Source organism: Scyliorhinus canicula, chromosome 16 (assembly GCF_902713615.1).
Source record: "Scyliorhinus canicula chromosome 16, sScyCan1.1, whole genome shotgun sequence".
NCBI lineage: Eukaryota > Metazoa > Chordata > Chondrichthyes > Carcharhiniformes > Scyliorhinidae > Scyliorhinus > Scyliorhinus canicula.
In genome coordinates, this window is record NC_052161.1 from 15,530,947 (window position 1) to 15,550,727 (window position 19,781).

The 19,781-nt window shown below is 46.4% G+C and overlaps 1 protein-coding gene across 4 annotated transcripts in view; it reads left to right on the forward strand.

The window, feature by feature from the left end:
- The window catches only part of LOC119979442 (VPS10 domain-containing receptor SorCS1-like), a 1,177,426-nt gene that overhangs the window by 1,090,931 nt on the left and 66,714 nt on the right, over positions 1–19,781 (forward strand). For all 4 annotated transcript variants that reach the window (XR_005463722.1, XM_038821670.1, XM_038821672.1 and 1 more), the window contains exons 19-20: positions 5,464–5,650; positions 17,358–17,491. Coding sequence is in view for 3 of the 4 variants with exons in the window: in XM_038821670.1 (XP_038677598.1) it covers positions 5,464–5,650; positions 17,358–17,491 (321 nt within the window). In the remaining variant the exon portion in view is untranslated. The remainder of the gene's footprint in view (positions 1–5,463; positions 5,651–17,357; positions 17,492–19,781) is intronic.

The window sequence follows — 19,781 nt, forward strand, 5'->3', positions numbered from 1 at the left end:
TTCTCCAGCCTCAGTTTTCAGTGGTTCAATTTCTATTCTTGCCTCTCGCTTTCCTTCTGTATATTGAAAAAAAAATTGCTATCTTCCTTTATATTACTAGCTAGTTTGCACTCATATTTCATCTTCTACCCCCTTATTATTTTTTTAGTTGTCCCCTGCTCACTTTTAAAGGCTTCCTATTCCTCTGGCTTCCCCTAATCGTCGCCACTTTTTATGTTTTTTCTTTCACATTTTTTCTGTCCTTGACTTCCCTCATCAACCATGGATGCCTCATCCTCCCCTAAGCATGTTTCCTTCTCTTTTAGGTGAATTTATGTTGTGCCTCTTGAACAACTCCCAAAACACCTGCCATTGCTGTTCCACTGTCTTCCCTGCTAAGCTCCCCTTCCAATCAATTCTGGCCAGCTCCTCTCTCAGGTCTTTGGAGTTACCTTTATACAATTGTAAAACAGTTACACTTGACTCCAGCTTCCCCTTCTCAAATTGCAGGCTAAATTCTATCATATTGTGGTCATTGCCTTCTAAGGTTTCCTAACCTTCAGATCCCAAATCAAGTCAGCCTCATTACACAGCACCAAATCCAGAATTGCCTGTTCCCTAGTGAGCTCTCCCGCAAGCTGCGACAAAATAAAAATCTCGTAACATACCAAAATTCCTTTTTTTGGGATCTGCTACCAACCTGATTTTCCCATCCACCTGCATATTGAAGTCCCCCGTGATTATTATAATAATGTCTTTCTTATATTCCTTTTCTATCTCCTGATTTATTTTCTGCCCCATATCCTGACTACTGCTAGGGGGCCTGTACATAACTCTCATCAGTGTCTTTATTTCCTTTGCGATTCCTCAACTTAACCATACAGATTCTATGGCTTCTGTTTCTATATTGTTTTTTGCTATTGTTTTAATTTCATTACTTACTAACAATGCAACCCCGCCCCCTCTGCCCATCTGCCTGTCCTTTCGATAGGTCACATGATCTTGGATATTTAGATCCCAGCCCTAATCCCCTTGCAGCCACATCTCTGTGCTGCCCACAACATCGTACCGGCCAATTTCAATGTGCACAACAACCTAATTTACCTTGTTTTGTACACTGCGAGCATTTAGGTACAACACCCTCTGTCCCGCATTAACTTCACCCCTTCTCATATTTGTCCCCTTTTTTGCTCTGCCTGAAGTTAGATACCACTCACCTTCTATACTCTGTGTTCTATTACGTGTTCTGGAAACTTTACAAACCTCTCCTGAGCCCACAGTCTCTTTAAAGTCCCCGGGCGCGATTCTCCGCAAATACGGAGAGTCGCAAAGGCTGCCGTGAAACCGGCCGTGTTTCACGGCAGCCTCCGCGCCCCCTCCCGGGACCCGATTCACCCCCCGGTCGGGGCTAGCATCGCGGCCCCGGGAAGAACGGTAGCGCGGGCTTAGCGAACGTTCGCTAAGCCCGGCCGCCAAGACTCATGGCGGCTGACGCGCACGATGACGTCAGCCACACATGCGCGGGTTGGACGGCTCCAACAAAGAGTGCGCGGGAATCGGACCCGCTGCCCGCGATCGGTGGGCACCAATCGCGGGCCCATGCCACCCTTGGCACAGCCGTGGTGCGGCCGTGTCAATCAGTGGCATGGTTGTGCAGAACGGCACTTTACGGCCGTTTTCACGAACTGTGATAGCAGGTGTGTTTAAATTCGTGAAAACGGCCGTAAAGGCCTGGGAAATCGGCCCATCGGATAGGGAAGAATCGCTGCTCGCCGTAAAAAAATGGCGAGCAGCGATTCGTGTAGTGGGGCGGCCGTGGAGGGGGGGGGGGGGAATAGCGGGAGGTCGGAAAAAATGTCGGGAAGGCCCTCCCTCTATTCTCCGACTCGTCGTGGGGGGCGGAGAATCGCGCCCCCCAACATTAACCTACACTTCTGCCTTTTCTTTCAGCTTTGATTTTCTAATTCTCCATGCAACTGAACCTGTTCAGTTGTTTCCCCCCCAGTCGGAACACACAGTCAGTGAATCAGTGAAACCACTGAAATATGTGAAATCACTGAAATCAGTGATTCAATGAAACCACTGAAATCAGTGAAACCACTTACCTTCCCAGGCTGCTGTTCGAATTTCTGCCGTTCTGCTCAGCTCCACTCCCCATTTACTACCAATTATAGCCCTTACAGATTATAAACCACAAAACATATTTTCAAACTGCATGATAAAAGTTGTAACGACTTACAGGCTGTACCCACTACTTGCCAATCAACTCTCTCCCTTGTAACGTCAGCTGCAGAAGGGTAAGACGACTCCCTGAAGATTTGAAAGACACAAAGCAAGGAGAAAAAGCAACGAGCACTTCTTCCCGATCTGCACCGAACCACCACTCTGCTTCAAATTCCCAAGTGTAATGCTCCCTCTGTCTGTGCCTCCCTCCGGATGTGCTCTCTCCCTCTGCTCGTGCGCAAAGCTCACTGTCTTCAATAGGGCTGAGGCGGTCTGAGATGGCTCACACGCCAATTAAGCTCCAAAAGCAAGTAATGTTTGCCCCATGTGATTTGTTGGGATCCGTTTTGAGTGTCTGACTTGGTCAGAAAGGAATTTTCTAGATTTTCTTTGTTTCTTATTGGCCGTTGGGATTACAAGGCCACTGGAGAATCGAACCAGTGCTGTATCTGACACAGGCATGCTTAACATTACCCCTGGGTGCTCTACATAGCAAAAATGCTCCACCCTTCAGCACTGGCATTCTGTATCTTTACAACTGTATCATACAATTGAAGCTAATTAAGGATAAAGGAAAATTCAAATCTTAGAACTAAAAATGTGACTATTTGTCTTTATAATTCCTAAACTTCAAATTGCAAATTTTCGAGGAAATAAGCTGTTAGGTTGCATCTGTTGGAATTTTATTTTAAAGACTAGCTGACATTTTGAAGGGTGATCTCCTAATTGCAATCAGATTGCTTTGATTCATGTTTGCTCTCCTCCAATGGCGACGTGGTGATGTGTGGCCAGTCGTAACATTCCATTATTTAAGGCCTAAAATGACAAATAGTAAATAGCTGCTAAAGCATGTATGTAGCTGGAGAATCAGGTTTGGGGGTTTTGGGATGATCTTTGTGAGCGACACTTAGAGTTAGAACATAGAACATACAGTACAGAAGGAGGCCATTCGACCCATCGAGTCTGCACCGACCCACTGAAACCCTCACTTCCACCCTATCCCCGTAACCCAATAACCCCTCCTAGCCTTTTTGGTCACTAAGGGCAATTTATCATGGCCAATCCACCTAACCTGCACGTCTTTGGACTGTGGGAGGAAACCGGAGCACCCGGAGGAAACCTACACAGGCACAGGGAGAATGTGCAAACTCCACACAGACAGTGACCCAACGGGGAATCGAATCTGGGACCCTGGCGCTGTGAAGCCACAGTGCTATCCACTTGAGCTACCGTGCAGCCCAAGTTGGCTGTGCAAGTTTCTCCATTTCTTCCCCCTTCTCTTCTCTCCTGCTACGTACCTACTTCCACCTTGCCACCTTCTCTTTCCTCCCCAACCACCACTTTCTTGTCCCTGCTCTTCTCCTCTTTCTTCTCGCCCCCCCCCCCCCCCCTTAGCTGTTCCTCAAAACCCCCTCCTCACTGCATTCTGCTCTCCTTCTTTCACTCACTGAGCCAAGCACAAATCCCTTAGCTGCTGGGTTGCCCCTGGGATTCCAGGCAGCAGTGTAACTCATTAGCGACTCACCTTATTCATAAATCATGGTTCCTAATACATCATTTTCATGCAAGAGACATCACTTTCTCACCAGATAAGAGTGTTATCCGTCCCATTCTCTGGCGCTGAATTATACAAGTGTCACTCTTTGACATTACATGATTAACTGGTTGTGCTTGATGCGTACATGGATAGCATAAAGCTATCATTTATATAATTACTCTTAAAAATTGAGCAGTTTGAGTGAAAGGTTTGGAGAGAAGGTGAAAACTATGATTTTACGTTGTTTGTTTTCTCTTTCTCCAACCTTTCCCTCTTCCTCCTCCCCGAATTTATGCCGAGGTAATTAGAATTCAGAGTATCCCGGCAGTGCAGAAGGAGGCTATTCGGCCCATCGAGTCCGCCCCGACCCTCTGAAAGAGCACCCCACCCAGGCCCACCTCCCTGCCCTATTCCCGTAACTCCATAACCCCACCTACCCTGCACACCAAGGGGCAATTATATAATGGCCAATCCACCTAACCTGCAGATCCTTGGACACTAAGGGGCAATTTTATCAAGGGCAATCCACCTAACCTGCGCACCTTTGGACACTAAGGGGCAATTTTATCAAGGCCAATCCACCTAACCTGCGCATCCTTGGACTGTGGGAGAAAACCTATGGAGACACGGGCAGAAAGTGCAAACTCCACACGGTGGGAATCAAATCTGGGTCTCCGCCGCAATGGGGCAGTAGTGCTAACCACGCTGCCACCGTGCCGCCCTTAATTCCATAGGTATCGCTAACACCCGCCTAGACTTCATGTTCTTCATGTGCAAACCTTCACATTGAGGTCCAGTGTTTAATCAAGGGAGTGGACGGTTTGACAGCCAAACCCCAGACTCCCCCAATCCACATACTTATGTCAATGGAGTAGAATCACATGGAGTATCCTAGCCTTCCCCTCCCTATCGCAAGAATACTTGGGTTACATTTCATGTCCCTACCGCAAACTGACTGAGATCCACTAATTTAGGATTGGGATTGATCCTGGTGCCTGCTAGTCACATTGGTCAGAGCTCCAGTAGACGTGTATTCACCGAATAAAGCTGTGAGGAACTTCAATGTTTTAATTTCAGTGATAAATTTCCAAAGTAACACATCAGATATGCAGAGCTTTGGGGAGGTAAAGCTCGAGGTAAGCGCAAGTCTTTTTAAAATCTCCTTTGCCTTTAAAACCATCGTCGAAAGCTTCTTTTTTTAGCTGTTCTTTTGACCATCCCATAATTTCAATCTGTCAACACATTGAGTCCCCCATCACTGCCCAACCTCTTTGAAGTACTTTTTAATGTTTCCTAATGTGAAAGTTGTTATTTAAGGACATTTTGTTCAGCTAATAGGTTTAATTGTATTTTCAAGGCCTAAATGATTTTTACCCCAAGAAAGCTGAGATTTTCATGTTACAATTGCTATTAAATTGAATCACCCTACAAGTTTTTTATTGCACTGACAATCTGTCAAAGTGAGATGAATAGATATATTTAAGGGGAAGCGAGATAGGTGTATGAGGTAGAAAGGATTGGGTAACAGGGCACAGGCTATTGGGTTGAATGGCCTGTTGCTGCCCTGAAAGTTTTCTGTAATTGTTACACTCTGGTTGCTGGTGGTGGGATTTGCAAGATTGTGCTCGTTAACCTACCAAAGATGTTACTGCTTAGAGAACATAATGTAAGGCCTATCAACTTGCATTGAACAGCTTGCTAACCTGCCTATTGCATTGACACAGGGAGATGTCCCGAGGACCAGTTTGCAGATGGAATTTGGAGACGGTACCGCAGTGACATACTCTAATCTCAGCTCAGTTGAAGGAGGGATCAAACACATCTACAAGCATGGTGGAATCTATCGTGTCATCGCTCAAGCGTGGAACGGTCTGGGATCCACCCGGGCTGTCCTCTTCCTACATGTAACTTGTAGGTCAACATTTAATGGATAACACTGCAATAGCAATGAATGTGCTTGAGATACACAATAACGTCAGCATATTGTATAAAAACTGGTTTAGATTAATTGGGTCAAGTGGCCAGTTACTGTGCTTTAGATTTCATAGCACCGGGCATACCTAACAATGAGGTCTCAGCCTGGTGAAGTGACAACACAGAGCTAATTGCATTCCAAACAGCATAATCAGCAAATGATAGACAAAGTCAAGTGATCCTAAAACCAACGGATCAGATCTAAGCTCTGCAGTCCTGCCACCTCCAGCCCTGAATGGTGGTGGACAATTAAACAACTCTCTGGAGGAGGAGGCTTCACAAATATCCTCATCCTCAGTGATGGAGGAGCCCAGCACATCAGTGCAAAAGAGTGCAGCTTCAACAACGCTCAAGAAGCTTGACACCAGGGGCAGCACAGTGGTTAGCACCACAGCTTCAAGACGCCGGGTTCATTCCCGGCCCTGGGTCACTGTCGGTGTGGAGTTTGCACAGCCTCCTCGTGTTTGCATGTGTTTCGCGTCCACAAACCAAAGATGTGGCAGGTAGTTGGATTGGCCATGCTAAATTGCCCCTTAATTGGAAAAAATGAATTAGGTACACTAAATTTACAGATAAAAAAAAGAAGCTTGACACCATTCAGGACAAAGCAGCCCAATTGATTGACATCGCTTCCACAAACAACTGGTCCCTTCACCACTGATGCACAGTATCAGCTGCGTGTACCGAGGAAATGGGGAGATTACAGGCCTAATGTGTTCCCTTTAGGGTAAAATATAAGAGCAACAAGCCCAGAGTACCATAGGAATAAGCACAAAGGGAGCAAATCAACAGAGATCTTAGTGGAGTACAGAAAATGTAGGGAAGGAACTTACTTAGGAAAGCACAAAGGGGGACATAAAAATAACACTGCTGGGTAGAATTAGGGAGAATCCCAAGCTATTCCACATGTATATTCAGGCGAAGAGGATAACCAGGAAAAGTGTAGGGTCCATTCATGACCAAAAGTAAATCTGTACATGGAGCTGGAGGACATTGACTGGGTGTCTTCACTCGGGAGAAGGAGGATGTAGGTCCAGAATTCAGGAAGAGGGATTGTGAGGCTCTTGAACAGTTTGACATAGAGAGTGAGGAGATATTGGAGGTTTTGGCAGGCTTAAACGTAGACAAAACCCAAGGTCCTGATGCGTTGTATCCCAGGCAGCGGTGGGAGACATGACAAGAAATTAAATGGGCCCTGACCCAAATTTTTAATTCCTCTCTGAGGAGGTGCCAGAGGATTGGAGAACAGCTAATGTGGTTCCACTTTTCAAGAAGGGTAATAGAAATAAATCAGGGAATTACCGACCAGTGAGTCTCACTGGTGGGGACTCTAGTGGAGAAAATTCTGAAGAAGAAAACTAATCCCCACTTGGAGAGGCAAGGTTTGATCAGGGATAATCAGCATGGCATTGTCAGAGGGGGGTCATGCCGAACGAATTTGATTGAACTTTCTGAGGAGGTGATTGGATGTGTAGATGAGGGTAGTGCAGTTGATGTAGTTTATTTGGATTTCAGCAAAGCCTTTGATAAGGTCCCACATGAGAGACCGAGAAAGAAGGTACAAGCACATGGGTAACTTGGCAATTTGGATCCAAAGCTAGTTTAGTGGTCCGAGACAGAGGGAGGTGGTAGAAGGTTGTTTGTGTGACTGGAGGACAGTGTCCAGTGGCATACCACAGTGATCAATGCTAGGTTCCTTATTTTTCGTGATATATATAAAGGATATAGATGAGAATGCGGGGGGGGGGGGGGGGGGGGGGGGGGGGGGTTGGCAGTGATGAGCAAATTTGCGAATTACATGAGAATTGGTCTGGTCTTTAATAGTGAGGAAGAAGGTCTTTAGGCTGCAAGAAGATATAGACGGATTGGTCAGTTGGACAGATCAGTGGGAGATGGAATGTAACCCTGAAAAGAGCGAGGTGGTGCACTTTGGAAGGGGTAACAAGACAAGGGAGTACTCAGTGAATGGCAGGACACTAGGAAGCTCAGAGAGATCCTGGCGGTACTTGTGTACAGATCCCTGAAGGTGGCAGGACAGGTTAATGGGGTAGTTAAGAAGGCATATGGGACATTTGCATTTATGAGTCATGGCACAGATTATAAGAGCAGGGAGGTTACGTTAGAGCTGTCCAAAACTTTGGCTGGGTCACAGCTGGAGTACTGTGTTCAGTTCTGGTCGCCTCACTAAAGGAAGGATGCGATTGCATTGGAGATGGTGCAGAGGAGATTCACCGGGATGTCGCCTGGGATAGAGCATTTGAACTATGAGGAGGGGCTGGATAGGCTCTTTAGAGCAGAGACGACTGAGGGGGGAACCTGATTGAGGTGTATAGGATTATGAGGGGTATGGACAGGGTGGATAGGAAGCAGCTGTTCCCCTTGGATGAATGATCAATAATGAGGGGGGATCATTTTAAGGTGAGGGGCAGGAGAGTTAGAGGGGATTTGAGGAAACATTTTTTCACCCAGAGCGTGGTGTAAGTCTGGAATGCACCGCGTGGGAGGGTAATAGAGGCAGGAAACCTTTAAAAGCTACGTGGATGAGCACTTGAAATGTTACATCATTCAAAGCTATGGGCCAAGTGCTGGAAAGTGGGATTCATGTCGAATTGGTGTCATTGTGTCAGTTTAGACTTGATGGGCTGAAGGGCCTCTTCCGTACTGTATGACAATGCAGGAACTCACACGGCTCCTTCGACAGCACTTTCCAAACTCACAACCACAGTGTGGCGGGGCTTAAATGGGAAGTCCCATGGGCAGCACTGGGAATTCCACCACCAGCGAATGGTGTGCTGATTCCCGGAGCCGGGAAACAAGCAGCTGGGAGGCGGGAGAATCCCGGCCATCGTAAACTGCACCTTTAAGTAAATGGATAAAACACGTTTTCAACACTCTTTGTCATTTCCATTCCCAAAAGATGAAGCTATCTTTTATCTTCCTGATATAAACTGGCCTGTGCACCTCCAGCGATTTCTGCCTTTAGCTTAGGTTATTCATGCAAACTGTTTATTTGAGGAATTACACAGCTGTAGCTGTGATGCATGAAGAGAAAAAGAGCAGGGCTTTTTATAGACACTTGTATAACAGTAATGCAGTCATACATTTGAGCACAATTTCACAGAGTTCAGACGCCTGAGGAAAGAGCAAGTTCAGGTTGTGACTGAAGTTAATTCTTCCTGGGTGGCCGAGACCCAATCTGAATATTCCCCACGGTTTTATGTGAGATGCAAGGAGCCTGTGTCCCTATTTGCAGAGCTGGCAATGTAAATAGTGTGCAGCATCCCTCTCCCACCAAAACACCAATACTCCCCAACTTTTCAAGTTCTGATGAATGCTCTCCACCCTCAATGTCTTTCCCACTTAACCAGACCTTGGCAACTCTGCTTCATGTTTCTCGGCTTTTGTTTCAGCAGTCTTGATTTGCCCCAATCATTCAGGTTTGAATTTGTTCATCTCCTGTGTTTTAAGCCGGTTGATTGTGGGAGGATAATGTCCCTTCAATGTGATCTACCTCATATGCAATGTTGAAACTTAGCCCACTGGGAAACCAAAGCAATGGGCTGAATATATGCCCCCCCCCCCCCCCCCCCCCACTCCACCACCACTCCCCGGGCGTATTTGAAGGTGGGGAACGGTAAAATGATATGGGTGACCTGCCCGCTGACTTCCCACCAACAAGACCTGTCTCCCATACGAGGCTAAACAGTGAAGGCATCCGGCAGGCCACCTGACCTTGGGCCTATGAAAGCACTTAACTGCCGAATTAATGGCCACTTAAGGCCCCCACTCTGCCACCACCACTGTACCACATGCAGCAGGAGAAGGTGGGCAGCACAGCAGCTTACACTGTGCAAGCTACTGTTGGGCAAGAAGGGGGGGGGGGGTACCCCTAGATCGTACCCTTCCCTTTCAGCCATCACACCAGCTTGTGAAACGCCTCCCACCATCCTCCCGCCTTCCCCCTTATGGGGTCTGCCAGACAGGCCCATCTGAAATCCCCTGAAGTTTCCCGAAGTCGGGGATCGATGACACTTCTTCTTCAGGCACCGCGTGCAGTCGGAACGATGCTCACTAGTCGATTCTGGCGCTGTTGGGAATGCCGACCTGCCGGCCAATCAGATTGGTCAGCTGCTGTCTATGAAAGGATGGGGTGAAGGTCCCACTTTGAATCAACGATGTGTGTCCGGAACGTAATGTCACTGAGTAGCAACTGGGTTCCGGGGGTTTGGCTGACCATGCATTTTCACTCAGGGGGATAGGGAATATGTTCCTCCCCTGGAAAATCCAGCCCGGAAATTCAGCTTTTCTGTATAGGAAATAAATTCATGAATTACTGTCAGATTAAAAAAAATATACATTGCACCTTCATTCTTTAAAGATGATGTATTGCACTATTGTGCTTGGAGCGCATGTGATTGGACAATTAAAGTCCTGGATACAGGCTCAAATGTAGCTACAATGGTTAGCTAATGATGTCAAGCGGAAGCAGTTCTAACAAAGAGGGATGGAAAATCTGAAACATTTTGTGGACCAAAATGGGCAGAGAACATTGCTAGATAGAGACCAAGGTCTATCTAGTTCACCATCTATCATTGTCACACAGCACAATGGTAATCGAGTGATGTCATAAAAATGCGTTTTAGATCCAATAATGATTTTTAATCTAGCGTCTGGAATCCTGATTTGAGCTTTTAAAAACAGACTCTTTAAAACCACTAAAGCGATTTGAACACACAGCCTAAGATGGCTAAGCCCAATTTTAATTGCTCTACATTCTCCATTCCAATTCATTGGAGTCGAGTCGGTCTTTCTACAAAACCCATTAAAAAAAATTATTTATGGGGAGTGTCAAGGGCTGGCATCTCCTGCCTCATTCGCAAATCATCGATTGCAATTATCTGAGGTATTCAACTGTCGGAGATTCGCTTGGGCAATGGAATCCTGGCTAAGTTGGCTTTCAGACATGAACTATCTGGTCACCTTTGGAAGACATGAACGATGTATCCTTTATTGAAACCCTCTGGCAGTTGGAGATGGAAGGTCACATGACAAGCCAACACTTTGCATGTTTTAAGCACATGTTTCCTCTACAGAACTGAGGACATGCAACTTATGGAAAAATATATAACTGGCGTCAAAAGTTCGAACTGGAGTCAGTCCTGCCTCCTTTTCCCCCATCCCACCTTGCAAGTTTCATACCCTGTTTGCTGACTGTGATGAGCGAGGGAGGCCCGTGCTGTAGACAGAGATTTCTTGAAGGAATCCAACTCAGCACCAACACATCTTGAAGAACAACCAACTCAATCATTTACATCTTTAAATTGGAAGCATCGAGAGCATTGAATGCAACCTGAAGCCAGCCAGGGCACCAAACTACAGTGTGTTTACTCTTTTTTTAATGGAATCCAATTTGGTCAAATTATCCTATTCTGCAATCTGTATTTGCATGCATGTGAACTTCATGTGTGTGTTGTGTGTGTGTATGCAGGTCTTTGTATTTCATGACATTTCCTAGATTGGTTTAAGCATAACTAAACTAACCCTCTTCTTTGTGAAACTCAAGAACATCTGTCACATTGGTTCTTTTATGATCACAGGACCCAAACAGTTAAGCACTCACTGAATCGGCGAGTAGATCCTTTTTGGAAACAAAAAGCCTGTCGCCGTCAAATGCAGAGATGGAAAAGAGGGGAACCATTTGAGCCCTCCTCACCAGGTTGTAATGCTACGCTTGGCAAGCAATCTCTCTCAACCGGCAACAGACTCAAATGTGGGCTAAAGAGAAGCAGTGAGCACAAGAGTGCAAAGATGTGCGGGTTAGGTGGATTGGCTATGCTAAATTGCCCTTAGTGTCCTAAAAAATAAGGTTAATGGGGGGGTTGTTGGGTTACTGGTATAGGGTGGATACGTTGACTTGAGTAGGGTGATCATTGCTCGGCACAACATCGAGGGCCGAAGGGCCTGTTCTGTTCTGTACTGTTCTATGTTAGTGGCACAGTAGCACAGTGGTTAGCACTGTTGCTTCACACGCCAGGGACCCAGGCTCGATACACGGCTTGGGTCACTGTCTGTGCGGAGTCTGCACATTCTCATCTGCATGGTTTTCCTCCAGTTTCCTCCCACAAGTCCCGAAAGACATGCTGTTAGGTGAATTGGGCATTCTGAATTCTCCTTCAGTGTACCCGAACAGGCGGCAGAGTGTGGTGACTGGGGCCTTTTCACAGTAACTTCATTGAAGTGTTAATGTAAGCCTATTTGTGACAATAAAGATTTTTTTTTTTAAATGTAAAAATCAGAGGACTGTAACAAAAGAGAGAGATATTGAAACTTGCAGAAAAGCTAACTTCCACTACCTCACACCTGGGACTGCCAAGGTTCATTGCAAAAATGAACCATGGAAAGGAAATGAATGTATTTGCATCTTTGGCAGCTCACCCCTCTAGCAGAGTCCGAGACAATAACTACCCTGAACAGGATTGTTAATATGGATAATGATTCTTTCAGAGACTAATGACTAGGACATTATAAGCCATAAAACAAATGCCAGATCCAGAGACAAGATGAACATCTCTTTATGAAATTGTTGTGGAGAAGGAGGTCACATGACAGGAGCGACTATTTTGAAATCTCTGTATTCAGTTGAGAACTCAGAAACAAGCAGACTGCTGATTTACCTCAAACCTGCAAGACCAACGGCCAGACTCCAGTTGGCCAAGCGACCTGCAACAACACGCCTCAGCCCCTCGAAGCTTGTTGATCTGGAAGCCTCCAGATATCACTTGCCAAGCAGACCAAGTTTGTGTACAGCAATCTCATCCCACTGCGTCGCCATCCACTTGAAAGGGATTCTGCACTGCTGTCTTCTGCCAAGATCCCAGAGCGACTGGAGCTTCTCCGTGAAGAAATCCCCACCTTCCGCCCTGGAGTTTGAATTTCTGGACTCTGAAAATCACGTGAACTGATCTCCATTTCTGTGGTTCTTCATTAAGTCATTCATAGTTGTAAAACCTCTCTTTTCCATCCCCCTTACTGTATATTTGTGTGTTTATGTGTGTGTGAAGTTGTAATCATGCCACCTCCTCCCTCCCCCACCCCCCAGGCTTGAATGTGTGAATAAACTAACATTCTGATGTAACCATAAAGAGAGTTTTCTGGTAGTCACTTTAAAAAATGGTCTTCACAAACTGAGTGTTTGGGAAAATACACCACAGCCCAATTTTAAACAATTATAAACACCTCTGCTTATGGACAGATGAGTGGGAAGATAAAGGTGCTCAGTTTTGCCTCTCCTGTCCGAAACATCTGTTTCACTTTTTTTCTTAAGAAGTGCAACGTTTAAACTTTCTATATTCATTTGTTGCTGTGTCATGGTGTGCAAAGTAAGCAGGAGGCAGCTTGATGTTTGATATTGATGACAGTCGAATGAATAGATCATTACTTCATAACAAAGGTATTGGTTTCTTTCTATCCAATTTGCTGAAGCCCTGTGATGAAAGCAGGTGATGTTGATCTTCCAAAGCACTTGAAGAAGGAAACACATTCATTCTGTGTAACAATCGATATTTATTAATTTAACTGGACTTGTCTTCCTTTGCAAATTGGAAGACAGGCTGTTTAATGGCGAGGGGCTGCTTTCAACCTGATCTCACGTCCTTCAGAACCGTGCAGGCTCTCGTAAAACTGGTAGATTTGTTGATGCCAAGGTTAATAGTGAGTTACTGAGTTTGGTTTTAAACTTCTCCCTCCCTCCACTTCTTTTCCCCCCTTTGTCTCATGCTCAGGGCTCATGTTCTACCTATCTTGACAATTCTCAGGTGCTTCACCCAAACACAGTGGACGGGATTCTCTGCCAGCCGACTCAAAATCGGGAAATGCAGTTGGGCGGAGAATAGCTTCCGATGCCAGAATCGCGGCCGGTGCCGATTTGATGCCAAATCGCGATTCTCCATCACCTCGAAAACGGCGTCAATGCGTTTCACTCCGCATGTACAGTAGACGCCTTTTGCAAACGGAGAATCCTGCCCAGTGAGTTTGGCGGGCTATCCAACATGGAGTCCATCACAGTAAGCCCTAACACCTCCTGGCCCCATATGGCACTGGGATACATGCCAGCAGTGATCGTAGAATCATAAGATGAGATCATGCTGGCGGGAATATCCAGTCCCTCCGATGGCACATCCCCGCTTGGGGCGGTTTCAAGGGGAAATCCCATTGACAATGGCAGGACCAGAAGATGCTGCCATTGGCCAAAGGTGGGCCGCCTCCTGCCGCTGAGGAATACACTGCGGGGAGGCCGGAGAATCTCGCCTGTAGAGTCATCATGGCACAGAAGGAGGCAATTCTGCCCATCAAGTCCATGTCAACAATCCAGCCGCTCCCATTCCCCCTGCTCCATCTCCATAGCCAGGCAAGCCCATTTTGTTCAACTTCCTTTCACAATCAGTGTCTGTTTCTGCTTCCACCGCCCTCATCGGCTGTGAGTTCCCACGATGCTCACTATGCAAAAAATGTCCTTCCTCACATCCTCCAGTATCTCTTGCCCAAAACCTTAAATCTGTGTCCCTTTGAATGATCTGGACGAAGGGATAGGTGGTCTGATTAGCAAGTTTGCAGATGATACTAAGACTGGTGGAGTTGCAGATAGCGAGGAGGACTGTCAGAGAATACAGCAAAATATAGGTGGATTGGAGAGTTGGGCAGAGAAATGGCAGATGGAGTTCAATCCAGGCAAATGCGAGGTGATGCATTTTGGAAGATCTAATTCAAGAGCGGACTATACGGTCAATGGAAGAGTCCTGGTGAAAATTGATGTACAGAGAGATCTGAAAGTTCAGGTCCATTGTACCCTGACGGTGGCAAGCAGGTTGATAGAGTGGTCAAGAAGGCATACAGCATGCTTGCCTTCATCGGACGGGATATTGAGTACAAGAGTCGGCAGGTCATGTTACAGTTGTATAGGACTTTGGTTAGGCCACATTTGGAATACTGCATGCAGTTCTGGTTGCCACATTACCAGAAGGATGTGGATGCTTTAGAGAGGGTGCAGAGGAGGTTCACCAGCATGTTGCCTGGTATTGAGGGTGCTAGCTATGAAGAAAGGTTGAGTAAATTAGGATTGTTTTCGTTGGAAAGACGGAGGTTGAGGGGGAACCTGATTGAGGTCTACAAAATTATGAGAGGTATGGACAGGGTGGATAGCAACAAACTTTTTCCAAGAGTGGGGGTGTCAATTACAAGGGGTCACGATTTCAAGGTGAGAGGGGGAAAGTTTAAGGGAGATGTGCGTGGAAGGTTTTTTTACGCAGAGGGTGGTGGGTGCCTGGAATGCTTTGCCAGCGGAGGTGGTAGAGGCGGGCACGATAGCATCATTTAAGATGCATCTAGACAGATATATGAACAGGGGGGAACAGAGGGAAGTAGATCCTTGGAAAATAGGCGGCAGGTTTAGGTAAAGGATCTGGATCGACGCAGGCTGGGAGGGCCGAAGGGCCTGTTCCTGTGCTGTAATTTTCTTTGTTCTTTGTTCTTGTTCTTTGTCCTTGTGCCATCAGCTCATGGGAACATCTTTCCTTTGCCGACCGTACCTAAACCTGTTATTTCTTGTATGTCACTAGTGCTGCATTATGATTAGAGATGTGAACCCCCCCCCCCTCTAGTGACATAGCTTCATAAACAGCGGATGATAAAGGCATTGGGAGTTACCTAACTAGCCTAGTCCAACCCTAAGGCTTGTTCCTGGTCTGATCAACACAATCCAGCAGAAGGCACTGTCCACAAAGCTCTGTCGGTGATGTAAGGGTTAGTTATAAAAGGTCTAATTGCAATAATGGGTAATTGCAGAGACCAGCGTAGAATGCTCCTTTAAGATAAAGAAGGGTGTGTGATAATTAGGGACCTCGGCTGTGTCACCACAGTTAAATAGAATAGCTAGGCAGCATTAATATTTAAATTGCATTTGACTGAATGTAATTTATCAGTCTGTGTTAGACAGACTGTTAACCTGAGAATGTGATTAAATGTTGATTAAATGTTGTGTGATTTTGTCTCTGACAGTCTCTAATTTTAAGTAGACTTTGATAGGACTTTCTGAACACGTTCTGAAATAAAGCTGTGATTGCATTTAAATCCTAGTGGAATAAATCACGACCTGATTGAGCACACCACCTGCCTACCATTGCGTGGTAGTCATGGGTCGTGAGTTTCCACACTGTTTTAGCACTTCTGTTACCTGGGTTTGGATCCAGTCCAGATTAATAGACATGAGCACCTCTTCACTCTAATACTGGAAAGCATCCTGCACAGAATGATTTGGGACAGTTTTGATTTGACATGGGTTCCTTGTGGCACAAGACTTAGCGTGGTCTGTTTGTGTTGTATAAGATGGCAAGAGCGATTCTGCCAATGTTCTAACATTGGTGAGAAACCAGTGACCAACAGCAGAAAGCTGCAGCAATCTCCACCCTCACCCTGATCCGAGCATTGCCTGTCACTCATAGCGAAATATCATCCAGTAGGGGGCAGTGACAGCTGGCAGGAGCTCCCAGGAGAGAGGCTTTGTCAAGACTCAGCATATCTAGGGTAGTGTAGTGATTGTTGGTGAATGTCCCTTTAAGGGCAACACAGCAGATAAGCATCTAGCGAGCAAGGCAACCCTGTTCTGCTGTGTTGTTCTTAAAGGGCAATCGTCACAGGTTGGTGGTACGATATTTGAGGTCATACCTTTAGCTACCTATGCCCTATGTTCTGGAAATCGCCCCCCTCCCACAACCACCTCTCTAACTCTCCCTTCTCCGCTCTTTAAAACACACTCCTCCTTTCTGATATTTCCTTATGTGGCTTGTTTAATTACCCCATAAAATGCCTCGGGGGTCATTCACTGTATCAAAGGTGCGATGAAATACAAGTCTGTTGTTGTGAGTGGCACAAGACCCCAAATAGGTGTATATGAGATCCCCCTGTGGGCAGTCTGGGAAGCAATCTGGGCCAAGGAAGAAAAGGGACCAATCCCTGACCCTCTTCATCCACGCCCATCCACAAGACAGCTACATGGGCACCAGGTCAGTGCCAGGGAAGCACCTGTGGTGACATTTGTCCTCACTACCTACCCCGTGCTGAGTCGGTTTGCCTCTCGCTGCGCACCTGGATGGGCACAAGGGCACAGAGCCGGCACCAGCTGGCCGGGGTTACGGTTCACAAAGAATTACAGTCCCTCCGTCTTGATCAAAATGGAACTGTCATGATGCCCTCCTGGGGGACCGAGTTCTGAACTAGGGCTGGTGGTGTTGCAGCAGAGGGGGAATTTACTTTCCATCTACCCTTTGCAGTGTTTGATATCTGTCCAAAGCAAAGAAAAGAAATGCATGGCAACGCGCAGCAAAATGATAAGCCACCGCCAAGAGACCGGGCAGCTTAGTATTTCAGGGAGTCCATTTTGATTGTCATTTCCCTTTACGGAGGCTCACAGATCTGCCCTGAGTTAAGTCTCTCAGCTTCATGAGAGCAAAATGCACTGTCTAAAAAAAAAGAGCAATATTCTAACTACTTTTAGCTACGTTACATGAACTTCGGATTGCTGTTGTTACATTTGGTGCAGAACCAATGCGAGGGTCTTAAGATATTTTGTCTTCTTCCCTCCACTTCCCAGGTCCCATTGAGCATGTGCACTTATCTTTACCGTACGTTGCGATCACCAATCAGGAGGTGAATATGACAGCAGTGGTGTGGCCCACCCCCACGGGTACACTCACCTACTTCTGGTGGCTTGAAAACAAGACCGAGGTTAGTGAACATTACTGTGAGCTTCACCCAGCATGTGGTTACCCAACAATTCAATACCAGTCAAATGTCACCACATCTGGCTGTCATCTTAGGCATTCTCTACCTCACGGAACTGTGGTTCCTCAGTCGTTGAGTACATTCAAGAATGAAATTAATAGATTTTTGGATGCCAAGGGATCAAGGAATATGGCGTTGGGAAAGCGGAGTTTAGGTGGAATATTAACAATGATGTTAATGAATGGAGATGTGGGCTTGAGGGGTTGTATGACCCACTCTAACTCCTGTTCCTCAGTTGTATGGTCATATATACCAGTTATTTCACTGGCCGAGTAACTTTGAGGCCTGGGCTACCAATCCAGAGACACTGGGCATGATTTGCCGGCCTCATCATGCCCGATTTGATGATCCATTGAATCTCACAAAAGGCCTCTCGCGACATTTGCGATCCTTGGGATGTCTCGCGAAATTCAACTGAACGTCGCGAGATGTCGCAATCTGGATTTAGCCCACACCATTTAGTACTGTTTCCCACAAACGTGGACCAGACTTTACGGGAGGGTTTCCCAGGCTATTGGAGACCCGTACGTGGTTGGGGACAGGCAGAGTGGTCCCCTGGCCATCCTGGCAGAGACACTGCCATGATGTTAAGGTGGCATTACCGAGGGTTGGAGTCTGAGGGGACGCCATGCCCATAAAAGGCGGATAGGGTGGTATGAAGGGTAGGGGGATGAAGGACAGGTATGAAGGGGTCATATAAAGGGTGGGGGTCCTGAAAGGGGGAGTTTGAAAGGGAGGGGTTGGGGAGGTCGTCAGCGATCCCATGGCGGGGTGTCCTCACTTCAGGGTGTATGGGTAATGCCCATGTGTACAAGGGGTGACATTGCCTATGGGTGGGGGGGGGGGGGACCCTGAAGCTCACTTAGAGATCGGGGCACCCTTTCAAAATGGCGGCCTGATCTCTGAGGAGCCAGTCCAGCAAGTTCAGCTCCCCAGTGATGAAAACATTTCTACTGGGGAGAAACTCCTCAAGACCTGTGTGGGTGAATAGCAGTGTAGATCTCACCCAAAAAGCCAGCGAGAGACACCCCGCCAAACCCGCCAAAGTGACTTTTTTGGCGGAATTCCGCACATCAGTTTAAACCCCGCCATAGTAGCTGGGATTTTAATTCCGCTAATTAAATAAACATGGAATAAAAAGCTGGGACTAGTAATGGTGACCATGGGAAAAGCTCAAATAGTCCTTTAGGGAAGGAAACCTACCTTACTTATCTGGTCACACACTGGTCCACAACAATGTGGTTGACTTTGAATAAGTCCAGCAAGCCACTCAGATGTACCAAAACAGCAATGCTTACGGACGTGCAAGGGCTTGGCTCACCACCAATCTCTCGAGGGCAATTAGGGACGAGTAATTATCTCTGATGCAAAGCTTTCATCTCGGGAAAGAATACAGCATTTCTCAAGGCAGAGACAAGTGTCCCATTTGCAAAAGATGCAGATAAAGAGAATTTTTTTTTGAAAAAGGACGGAGAAAAGACGAGGGAAAAGGACAGAAGGTGTTGAATTCAGGTAGGCAGCCCTGGCTGTCATCCAAATTGATGAGCTGAGAAATGGCAGAGACTTGCTCTTCTCGCTTTCTCTCCTTCACTCCAGCATTTATTGTTTTTCATTTATCCATTTATTAATTTTCATTTAACCAGAGGAAGGCGGACTTTTCAAATAGGTCGGACCGTAGCTTTACATTTTATGTAATTGACTTGCACTGCTTGCAAGAGTTCTACATTGAAAAACAATAAATGCTGGACAATAAATGCAATATTTATTCATTTAGCGGGGAATAGGATGCTGGGGTGAATGCTGGTTTAGCATAGTGGGCTAAACAGCTGGCTTGTAATGCAGAACAAGACCAGCAGCACGGGTTCAATTCCCGTACTGGCCTCCCCGAACAGGTGCCAAAATGTGGCAACTAGGGGCTTCATTGAAGCCTACTTGTGACAATAAGCTATTATTATTATTGGACCTTGGTCCCGCCACATCATTATTTGCCTCTGATATTAACACCACTCGGCAAAGACAGCCTGTCTAGTCTGTGTCTGAGCATCCAGTCCCACATTCGATGGAGCAAGTTGCCGAAGCATTTTTATCCAGGGGATTTGGAAGGAGTCTCTCCATTACCTCTGACAGTGTATAAATGTATATGTGTGTCTGTCATTCAGGCTGACAACAGCTGTAAGGGCTTCTCTATGTAAATAGGATCTGGCAACCAGAGGCAGCCTGACTTTTCAAATAG